General features: G+C 39.2%; 1 protein-coding gene across 1 annotated transcript in view; it reads left to right on the top strand.

Annotated features, from left to right (window-relative positions):
* Positions 1-12030, top strand: part of GYPC (glycophorin C (Gerbich blood group)) — a 35970-nt gene extending 23940 nt beyond the window's left edge. The window contains exons 2-3 of the mRNA XM_009274971.2: positions 3731-3781; positions 6343-12030. Of these exons, the coding sequence (XP_009273246.1) occupies positions 3731-3781; positions 6343-6539 (248 nt within the window). The 3' untranslated portion in view covers positions 6540-12030. The remainder of the gene's footprint in view (positions 1-3730; positions 3782-6342) is intronic.
* Positions 12031-12036: the final 6 nt, after the last annotated feature.

Here is a 12036-nt window from a genome sequence, read left to right as displayed (position 1 = left end):
AAAATGGAATGGGATCAGTTTAAACTAGAAAATAACTATCAAAATTAATAAAAGTCAAGTTTTATTGGAAAATCACACCTGGAGGAGATGGTTTAACAAACTTACTGACAAATTTAGCAGGAAAAACTCGCCACTGGCTACATCAACATAAAAGCTAATTGTACTGGCTTTTCACCTTTGAAGCGCAAAGCCAGAGATCTGCTTGCAGTATTTAAGTCAGGAATATTCCTGGAGCTTTCAGATGCTGCTGCCTTCTCAACACGATTTGACTGATGAGAACAAGACAGGTAGCAATTGTGGTTCTATTGCAAAATTCTTTATCTGTAAGTTTATGGGCAGAACTGGAATTTGATGAATTTCAGGTCATGACACAAAGGCATGTCTTTCCCTTCATTCTGGCTTTTAGAAACATACTGTCCAACAACAGGCAATTTGATTTGTATGTTCTATTCTTGATTTAGCCAACTCATTCTGACGGCCAGAGATTTTATGAAAAACAAGTTTTCCCACAATCTTTTGATTTCTGTGTGTCATGGTAACCAATGGCACTAAATAACAACACTGTCTAAACACTTTTGGGACCAGCTTGTAGCTATGGACAAGGGCCAACATAACAGTGAGAGGAAGTTTTGCAAGGACAATTTAGCAACAGATAACACAAAAGATGTCCTTGAAACAAAGGAAAATAACCAAAACAGGTGCAACAGCAGTTACTGAAAGACAGGCCTCTGAGTGCTCTGCATGCAAAGAAGAGCAGAATAAAGAAGGTACAAGAAGGCCAAAGCCTACAGGCATTGCTCAGCTAAAAATTGCTCCAGTAAGTTGGATATCTTTTCTGCCTCAGAAAGTGAAGATTCAGTCCTACAGTAATGCAGTGTATTTCTCACATAGACTGAGCTGAAGTTAAAGAGAACATGTTGAGGTTCCTGGCCAAGCATGGGTTCCCGTCTGGATAGTGGCTGTTGTCTCACCCCTGCTCTGGGAAGACGGCCTTATTTCATGAGCACATGCCTTGAATTTTCCTCAGCCATGTTTCATGAAGGGTGATACTGCTTGAATCTTGAATGACACTGATACTTTCCCCTCCTGCCTAGCAATATTGTGATATTGGTATGAATTACATAGCTATTTTTGGACAAAGTGAAATTTCAGGACTGTGAGACAGGCATTGAGGGTCCCTCTCTCCCCTCCATCATCCTTGCTCCAAAACTGATCTGGGGAGCAGACCCTGGAAACTTCTGGCCACTGGTGGTAGCTGCAGCGTCCTGGCACTCCGGATGATGCAGCAAAAGCCAACAAGTGCCATCTGGGAGGACAGCAAGCACTTTCCGTGGTCAAAAGTTGACACACAAAGGAGAAGTCAGACTCTTGTTTTTGCAGTAAAATGGGAACTGTGGTGAGTGAAGCCACATCACGGTGTTAGCTGGTGGCTGAACAGCACAGCATCGTCAGCTTAACAGGTGTGCCAACTATCCTTGCTCCAAAACTGATCTGGGGAGCAGACCCTGGAAACTTCTGGCCACTGGTGGTAGCTGCAGCGTCCTGGCACTCCGGATGATGCAGCAAAAGCCAACAAGTGCCATCTGGGAGGACAGCAAGCACTTTCCGTGGTCAAAAGTTGACACACAAAGGAGAAGTCAGACTCTTGTTTTTGCAGTAAAATGGGAACTGTGGTGAGTGAAGCCACATCACGGTGTTAGCTGGTGGCTGAACAGCACAGCATCGTCAGCTTAACAGGTCAGTGCCAACTACACAATAGCTCAAAACAGGTCCAGCATTCTTCTGAAAATTTAGAAAGTAAAGTATGGAAATGAAAACTTTTCTGCAAAGTGATGATACTGTAATCCATTATCAAAAAGCACTTTGGTGGCAAGTACTAGAGATAAGGCACCTGCTTGTTATCTGAATCTGAGAGGCACCTGGGAACGACAGGAAAGAGCAGAGAGTTACTCACATACCTTTTTATAATTAAAGGGATAATGATTTGATCTGGAATTAATGTTTGGAAGCAAGTTGTGTGGCTAGGGAAGCACTTTAGAATTCACACCTTCAAGTACTTGATTGCTGTAGAGGAGCCTGCTTTTTTGGCATGCAGCATATATTTCGTGTATAAAGAAATACAGAACAGTTTGACCTTGAAGCAATTAATCTCTTCTGAGGCACACGGGTTTTGAATGGACGTAGACATAATTAGAGTTTTTAAATTACACAAGGCATGCTCAATCTTTCCATCAGTGTATAGCTGGAAGAAAATGTAGGAAGGATCTCTGGGGGAGAGGAAAGGACTCCTACTTTCCAGAAAAAGTATATCCCATGTTTGGGAAGAGGGGGATCCTTTGAATCTCAGCTCTCCTCAGTTTATTGCAATTTGATATAAGACACTGGACATGAGTAAGGAGAAAGCTGCTGATAGTGTCTTATTCTTGCATCACCTATCACAGATTTAGCAAAAGGAGAGCTAGATATCAGCCATAGTGCCACTGTTGAATTTATAGAAGGATTTGGAATTAACATCTTTACCTTTTCCCGAGAATTTTTCTATCCACTGTATTTACCAAAGGGAAATTTAAAAATACCTCACATAAAGCTATTTGCCTTGTTCAGAAACCAGTATCATTTAGAATTGTATAACTAGTACAATAATAACCAAAGAAAGGAGCGTCCTGTCATAAACCTAGCATGGAAAAACTCCAGGAGTTCATCACCTTCTCAGACATCCACATAATTCAGGACTAAGTAGGCTGATACCAATGGCATGAAATAAGGAGCAGAAAACAAGATCAGAATTGTACCCTGATGAACTACAGAGAAGCTAGTGAAGAAATGCTTGTCTATATGAATTTACTTTCACTTAATGTCAGATAATAAGAAGAGAAAAATCCTCACCATTTTTTAGGATTTTTTTTCCTCTCCCCCTTAAAACACCTTGGCTGTTCATTAGTTATTTTGGATATTTTTAGTAAGTGTTATAATTAATATCAAAATGTAATTCAAATTCTAACTGCTCTTTCAGCAGCTTACAACTTTTCAGACCAATTTCTTACTTCTTAAAAGGACATGGTCAGGTACTTCTCTTTGGCATTTAAATTGCAAAGTTATTTTTTTTTATGGATTATAATCCAGTAAAGAATGTAATTTGATTTATCAGCACTGACTTCAGACTTACTCTAAGTGGGGACTGTGTTTTATACCACACACATAACAGGCTTGCCTTGATTCCAAATGCAGGTTTAAAATAAAATAAATGCTAAGATTAAAAACAGGATATTGCCGATAAATAAATACTAATTGAAATCAATAGAGCCAGATTAATTTTCATCAAATCAAGATCCAGACCATACTCTGAAGAGCCATAAATGGGAAAATAAATAGGCACCAACATTTTCTCCCCAAAACTACCTTTCTGAGAGTAATCACAGTACCTGAACGCCCTTAATCTAATCATTCACTGGAGGTAAGTGCTCATAATAAACAGTAGGTGTTTCCCTGAGGGCCATGATAGTTTGCATAATGTGCTAGCTATTTATTTTCCAGTGTTATGGTGACAGAAAACTGTAACAGTACAGTTAATTCTAATTTCATAAATGTCTTTTGCTAACGAGAGATTTTGTTTAAGTTCTGAGTTTCAGAGGTTAAAAAAATACAGCACCACCAGTACAGTCACTGCTGTTACATATGATCCAATTCCTTTTTCTTTAATTAACTTTTGTATGTTCTAATCTACTTACAGATGGAGACACCGAGAGCCCCACAGCTGGAGCAGATGTGGCTGTTATTGGAGGTAAGTAGCAGACCATACTAAGCAGCACCATTAGAATTAAAACAGCGGGTTGGTTGATTTCTTGCATTTTGCAAAACCCCTACTTTGCTGACAAGACAACAGGAGTGGCACAATTAGAGTTAATTAGGCCAGTGGGAAATCTGCTCCCAGAGGGGCTATTGGCAAGATAACAAGATGAGATAATGAGCATAAACCATATAGTGAGCAGCACCACCCCCATCCGTTCCTCATTTTAGGACAAAATACCTAAGAGTCCAGCAGCAAAGTCAACCTCTGATATTCTTTATTATTCATTGGGCCATGATTGTCATTTAATACAAAACTGGTGTAGCACCCTTGATTTGAGCCATGCTAGCTCATACCAGCTGACCCTTTATTTTTACAGAATATATCATGGTGCATTTCCTGGTGTTCCATTAAAGCTCTCTCATGCATTTAAACTAAATACAGTTGTCAGAATAAATGAGCAAAGCTATGTTCACGGAGAGAACCTGTCTTTTTATTTTTATTGTGTTTGTTCATTTCCATGATAACGCACTAATTTCAGTCATTCACTAGGGGGTATACCAATCATTAGTGCAAATTGGTGAGGTTCTGCTATATTTCCCTCAGGTCCCATCCCCCGTAACTTTAATTTCAGCTTTCTATGAACAAGTAGCAGGTGAATTGATTTGTACTTAGTCCCTTGGGCTTATTAATATTGTGCTACATCCAAAGCCTATTAAAGCCTCTTGTGTCAAGGGAAACCAGTGAGGTCCTAAAAATTGATGAAGCCCCCACTGCAACTAACATATTATTGTAAATCTGAAGTTCTTTGTATAAGCAATTTCATTTCTGCTAGCAGTAACTTCACTTTCCAGAACCAGGCACGATAAAATCTGCAGGATAACGTTGCAGGCATATTTTTCAAGACAGAGTTATCATTTTTATTTAACCTGTTAATGTCTGTTCATTCCCCTGTTTTCATGTCAACAGAGGATCCCCACTCAGTTTACTGATGCTGATAAATCTAAAGCTTTGGAGATACCCACTCCTGCCACATATCTTGAACACAGGGGACAGAAGAGACATACTTTCTACATACCCCTCATTGTCTCTGCAGAATAGTAGGCATTTCCAGGGAGCGATTCATCTGACCAAATGTAGGAATTCAGTTCTAGAAGAGAAATCACCCACCCACACACCATCCACTGATGGTAGAGGAATCATAGAATCATACAATACCAGGTTGGCAGGGACCTCAAGGATCATCTGGTCCAACCTTTCTTGGGAGAAACATGATCTAGACAAGATGGCCCAGCACCCTGTCCAGCTGAATCTTAAAAGCATCCAATGTTGGGGAAAGCCCAAGGGGAGTAACTCAGATGGAGCCTCCTGAGCTGTAGATGCCTACAATGAGTCAGATTAATTCCTACCTATTGCATCCTCACAGCAGCTTCACACTCCACATATGGGATTTTCCTAGGAATGTCCTTTTCTGGTGCTTGTTATTGTGTACTTCTTTAATGTTTGGTTTACTCCTGGAATCATGTGAATATAGAATCAGCTCAGTACCATGTACTTGTACAGAATCACAGCTAAAGAGTTTATAAGCACATCCCAGATGTATCCAAAATGTGTTAAAAAATTAAAAATCACACAAGTTGAATAAACTTCAAAATTTATTTTCAGGATTCTTAAGTGAACAATTTCATCTGGAGGGAAGGGGATACAGCTTGTAATTTTTTAACAATGGACTTGTCAGGGGTGCCTCTCTTTTATGGACTTCTACCTTTCACGGTAGAAAAGGAAAAAAAGGAAAGGGCTTTGGGAAGCAAGGACACACAGTGTTCTCTGCACAACCACCCCTGGAACTTGGATTTATTTTCCTTCACCCAGAGTGCTTCCACTCACCATTTAGTCCTATGCACATTTGGGTTACCTACAGAAGTTTTTCTCCAGTGAACACATTGCCAGCAATTAGCCTTAGTCCAGGAGACAGGAAAGATCTACCCAGAATCCCTTCCTCCTCCCAGGTGTCACTTCCACATTCATTACAATCAGACTTTCTTAATTAGAACACAGCATGAAATGGCAGCTTGCAAATATAGAGCAATACTGCAGTCACCCGGCTCCTGCTATTTGTTGAATGTCTCCTAAGAAATATTCAGTGCCCTGTACTCCTGAAATTGAGTACACTCACAGAGGCAGGGTCGGGTTGCCTGCTAACTCCCCTGGGTATATGTTACCAGAAGGATGAAAGAAAGCTATTGGTTTTCCTTTATGTTCTCTTATTTCTCCTCATTTTGAAATGAACTTTTAGCTCCAATGAGTTCAACAAAATCAAGCCATTGATTTGAAAGAAAGCTAGTGAGACTTTGACCTGCATTCTTGCAGTATCTATATCCCATATTGTCTTTTGCAGTGTCAGACTCTGTTCTGACCCTGGCCGCTGCAACATGTGAACATTTTATAATACATGGACTTTTCCCTATCAAGTAATTCAAGTTGTGATGCCTGGCTGTGAGATACTGCTTGTATTTTATTACTGACAGTACATTTAACTGGTCTCTTTCCTCTAGGTGTGATTGCTGCAGTGGTATTTGTCCTCATTTGCCTGCTGGTGGTGATGGTCCGGTACATGTACAGGCATAAGGGCACCTACCACACCAATGAGGCAAAAGGAACTGAGTTTGCTGAAAGCGCAGATGCTGCTTTGAAAAATGACCCCGCTCTCCAGGAAGCAGTGGATGAGAGCAAAAAGGAATATTTCATCTGAGAGGCAAGGATTTCCATGGAGACTTCCCCAAGGGAATCAATCAGAAATGCTACATCAACAGAAGTGCTAAGAGATGGGTAATATGAGGATACAGGCAAGCATCCTAATTGAAAAGTATCACTTTACTTTTTTTGTCACTGGGTTGTTTCTTTTCCTCTACCGGTGAAGAACTAAATGCCAGATACTTGCCTGTTGATTTTGTTAGCAACACAGCTGGTCACAGTTGAAACCAATATCAGATAAGAAGAAACAAAATCTCAGTATGAGTGATACACCAAAACCAGATAAAGATAGCAAATGTCAAGCCTTGACATTTGGTGAAAATAGCAGATGCCAATGGAAAACATCCTCTTAGAGTTAATGATGCATCCTATGCTGATATGATACAGAACTACCTGAAATTGAATTTCAGACAGTCACAGAACAAACATTAAACTACATAAAGCTGATGTAGCTGGAACAAAAATAGCTTTGTAGCCCGGATACCTGCCCCCTCCCCTAAATGTGCAATTTTGCTGGCACAGGGGAGTTTGTTTTGTTTGTTTGGGGATTTGGATTGGGATTTTTTTTATTTTTTTGAATGTTATATATATATAGAAGTCAAAGACATTTCAAAGAAATAACACTGTTGGAAAACATGGAAAATGTAAGAATGAAGGATTTATTTCTAACTTGCTCTGCATGGCAGCTTGAGAACTGCAAAATGTTGGAATTTACAATGTAGTATATGATAGTCAGTAGACTTACAAATATGATTCCAATTAGTTGGTAGGTTCCTTGCATGCATGCATAAATAGATAGATATTAAAAGGTAAATCATCTTGGTTTGAGCAGGCTTTTTGGGATAGGAAGGAGCTCAGCTAGATTTTTTCATGTAAGATATTTTTGCCTGAGTATTTATTTATTTATTTTGCATTGGAAAATTCTCTTGAATGCCTGCCAGCAGGATTTTGGATTTTTGCAGGGAGAGGAATTCAGGTCTGGTGCAGATACTGATAAACCATAAGACTGCCATTGTAAAGAAGCTTGCTCATCTGCAGCCACGGGCATGTATTGATGTCTTCCTCTGTATGGCCTCTGTATAGCCTTTGCATTGTGCTAGGTAAGAGAATTACACAACCATCGATGTTTTATTATAAATAAATAAATAGATTAGTCATGGTGGGTCACATGAAAAGATCTTATTCCTTGCCGAAGAATTGACAGTGATGAGTTTCTTTACCCAAGTAAGCTGGCTTCCTAATTGAAACCCACAATTAGCTCCGGAAATAGGATAATTGTTCTCTGCACCTGCTCATCCCCAGCTGCGATGGTGCCCTGGACTACTGAAAATAGAGGGGGAGAAATACACGATAACAATTAAGACACTGATGCGCTCTGCTCAACTCGATATGTTTTTTCCTGTGTTTTGATCTATATATGTGTGTACATATATATAAAGTCATCTACAACCGTGCTTTCAAGACATTTTTGCTGATCACTTGTGCGCACTTCTTGGCACCAAAGCTTGGAAAGCTCCTGGACTCCAGTGTTCATTATCAACATTGGCCACAAAAATGCTGTAAGAGAAGACAGATCTGAACAAGAAAAGACTCTGAGACCCAAGAAAAGACCCAAGTGGAGAAACGGGATATTTTTGTCTTTTCAATCACAATCTCAGTCTTTTCTCAGTATCTGAAGGAGATGGACTCTGAGTTATTCTTAGAAGCCCGATAGCTTTGATTTTGAATCTTAAATCCCCACATGTTTGCATTTTAACCAAAGAATATCAAAATCATGCCAAATTTACTAAATGTTTAAGATATTTTTTGTAACGTACCATTGCACAACCACATTGTATTCTGTGGCTAGTGCAGCATAAAATGCACAAAACCCAGCACTAGCAGAGCTCAAATATTTTTATATTATGCACCTCACTGTTTCCTTCTAAGATACATTACTATTTTAATCTTTTTACTACTTTTGAAAAACAAAACTGGTTTTATTTTTCTAGGACAAGTGTTGGAGAAATTCACTAATCTTAGCTGTAAGACTGAGTTTGTAAAACTGAAGACCCCTGACCCTCCAGTTCAATGAAAATGTAAATATTTCCTCTGAGGAAAGGGTAAATGGGGTGACTTGAGCTCTGCTGCATCTCTCACACAAGGCACGGAAACACCAAAAAACTTTCCTCCAGTGCTAGCAGGACCTATAGAGGACTACCAGCCTTTTGTCCCCTTTCATATACTCAGAACCATGTAATCTAAGTTTGGCTGTTAAAGAAAATTGACTTTAGAGGAAGGCGTGAGGGACATGGGGAATAAATTCCTGCCTCCCTCCCCTGTCATGAAATTCTGTTTTTTGCAACTTGAGCCTGCTGATTATAATTAGACAACTGTCATATCTGATACACAGGAGAACCTGAATTAGTGTCTCTTTTGGAGTGTGTGTGAGGTTTTTAATTATGAGGTGGACTGAGAGAGACTAGCTGTCCACGTTGGAACTATAGGCCAGATTTTCTGGTGGTACAACATGAGTTCAGTGGAGCTCAGCCAATTCTTACCAGTTAAGTCAACACCAGACTTTGTGTCATTGCTTCCCCTAAATCTGAACTGAATGCAACTACTGGTCTTTGACTATATCCCGTCTTTGTAACTTAATTAAATCTCTGTATCCCATTTTCCTATTCATCTAGGCTGACAGTCCAGGCATACAGCAACAGCTTCCCTATTGGTAATGGGCCGCTTTGAATATTTGCAGAGCAGTGACCCTGGCAAGAGCTATGGTTTCAGTTAGTTCATTTTTTTACAGTGTCCATTTGGATTTCAGGGCTTTGTGTATTTAGAAATTACTCAAGCACACTGAAGAGAAAGAAGAGATGGTTTGTGGAGATTTTCTGTTTGTTTTTTTCAGGACAAATTTTGCTTTGTAATGAAGAAAGCTCATGACATCTCATGACTGGCAGACTCTAATGGCCTGATCCTGCTATTTTTTACTCATACAATAACTCTACTGTCTCGAGTCATTCAATTTAGTTGTAAAAAGAGTGCATTACAAACTTCCTAAAACTTTTAGGACTAATTAGCCAAACATCCTTTTGCAAGCAACATGCTGTGCTAAAACAAACATTATGTACAATGCTGAGACGTCTTGGTTGGCCACCATAGCTTTTCATCACTGACGATTAAATGATTTTTATAATTTACTTCCTGAACAGGAGAATTAAGGAAACAGTTTCTTTTTCCCCCACATACTTTTATCCCAGGTCCCTTCACTGCTGTGGCCTGTTGTTCTGCAGGTTTCTGGTGCCCCATCTCCCCAACTGTGACTGCCATTCTTGCTTGCAGTCCCCCAGGCTCCCTTCTGGATCCCTACTGCCTTCCCTATGGCAAAGGATTGGCCATTTACTTATGTATTTATTTATTTTTATCAGTGAAGGTACTCTGTCCCTCTCTGCCAGCCAAGAACCAATTTTCACAAAGGTTTTAGCTTTGGACTTCCAATCCTGTGTCAAATTTGATCAAACCTGACCAACCTGACCTGAGACTGATTTACAAAGTGATCACATATGCCACGTTTTCACAGAAAACAAGTCTAAAAATAGTACTGCAAGCTCTCTAGTTAGTTAAATTTAGTGCTATAAATCTCTAGTGTTCACTAAACAAGGGAGCAGAATGACGATCCCTCAAGCAACTCAGTTTTGTCCTGATGACTTAATGCCCTGTGAAAGCTTGTTGAATCCCACTTTGCACAGAAAGCCACTGGCCCATGTTTAGAAGCATAAGTCATTTTCAATGATGTACGGGAAAGCTGTGCATCAAAATGACCAATATTTGCTGGAGTTGGAAGAGAGAGGATAAATATGGTCTTGTAGGAACACAAGACATTTTTTAAGGATATATGGGAATGGCAAGAGTTAAACATAATATTTCTGATTACATTGGTGAGCTTTAAGAGTGCATCCACAGAGCTTTCAAATTCTCAATGAAAAAAATAATTGTTTGCAAAAAGAAACGAATCTCCTTTTAAACCATCTCTTCTTGTCAAGCTTTGAACACAGGCTTCACAGATTCAATATTCTACCATTCTGCCTTAATATCTGGAACTCATTTTCTTCTAATTTTTGGAGGATACCTGTACAGTCCTTCCCTGCACAAAAATGACTGCTTGCCAGTGTCAGCCCCTGTAGTAGCATTACAGCTCAAGCAAAGTAATTCTATCCAAAAGCAGTCAGTCCCAAATGTGTATCTGGCCACCCATTACTGGAACTGGTGCGCATTTTTTTCTGGGGCTTGGCCTCTATCACTCCAGGTTTTCCTGAGGTCCAATGTGCCATTGCACATTAATGCAGTTCCAAGGAATATTTAATCAGCCACTAGTCAAGATAACTATATTTTTTTTTTCTTTTTAGGACAACAGGACCAAATCTCTTTGGGAGGGCTATTAAAAATAGTACCATAGGATCCCTCAGAATATCAACATCGATTTTTCTCTTAAATCAAATCTAGGGATCATTGGGGGAACACCAGGACAGGAAAATAAAAAAAACTGTTCCCTTTCAGCAAAGAATGCAGACAACGTGCTGAAACATTTATAGCTGCAGGATAAGTAGGATGGCAACACTAGCTACAGCCTGCAAGGATTCCTCACAGAATACAGAAAATGCTCAGACAAGATGTAAATCAGTAAAAAGATACAGAGCGGGAGAAGATAATTAGATGCCAATAGAGATGGAGGGCAGTTTTTCATCAAATAAAATAGATATTGCCATTTGGAGAAATCAAAGTGTATTTGCTGAAGGTAACTGCTGCCAACAAATTTCTTTGAATTATATGAGGTGTTTGAATTCCTTGCATGTGCCAGTCCAATCAAAAAATGCTGGTAAATACACACCAAAAGAGTACTCACATTAAATGTATTAAGAGCTGTTTATTGCATTTTCTGAAATCTCTCAGTTCTTCACATAAAAAAACTTTGTGTGTTTAGAAAATGCAGAAGCTTCACAGCAGCAGTTCATATATGACAGAAAACTAAAGAACCACTGAACAAGCAATGAACACACATCTGATATCTAGAAATTCAGGTAGTTAATAAAGGAAGCTAATGATATCAAAGAAAAACATATATGGTGAGTAAAAATTTCAACCATATTACAAAGAAATGAAAAAGTTGTAGTAGTAGAAGTCCTTCTCCAGTTCAAGAAGGTAATATTGTCAGTGACTGGAAATAAGGAACCTTTATTCTACACAACTGTTTCCTGTGTGGTGGGATAAAATCCCCCTGAATTCAGTGGGACAAGAATTTCACTGACTATATTTATCCTTTCTGCAAAAAATTGTATTCTCACCCATTTCAGAAAGAAACACACTAAATTAAAGTAGAAATCTTTAGAAGGGCTGATCTTTCAGCCATAACCTCGTGTCTTCACACCATTTTTCTGTTGTTTCAAATTGTAGGTATGGTGGAAAGTATCTGATATGTTGTATTAAAGTCTATTTGAATTGCATCGCTATGACAA

This window comes from Aptenodytes forsteri, unplaced genomic scaffold (genome assembly GCF_000699145.1).
Source record: "Aptenodytes forsteri isolate BGI_AS27 unplaced genomic scaffold, ASM69914v1 Scaffold255, whole genome shotgun sequence".
Classification (NCBI taxonomy): domain Eukaryota; kingdom Metazoa; phylum Chordata; class Aves; order Sphenisciformes; family Spheniscidae; genus Aptenodytes; species Aptenodytes forsteri.
This window is presented reverse-complemented; position numbering and strand designations above follow the sequence as displayed.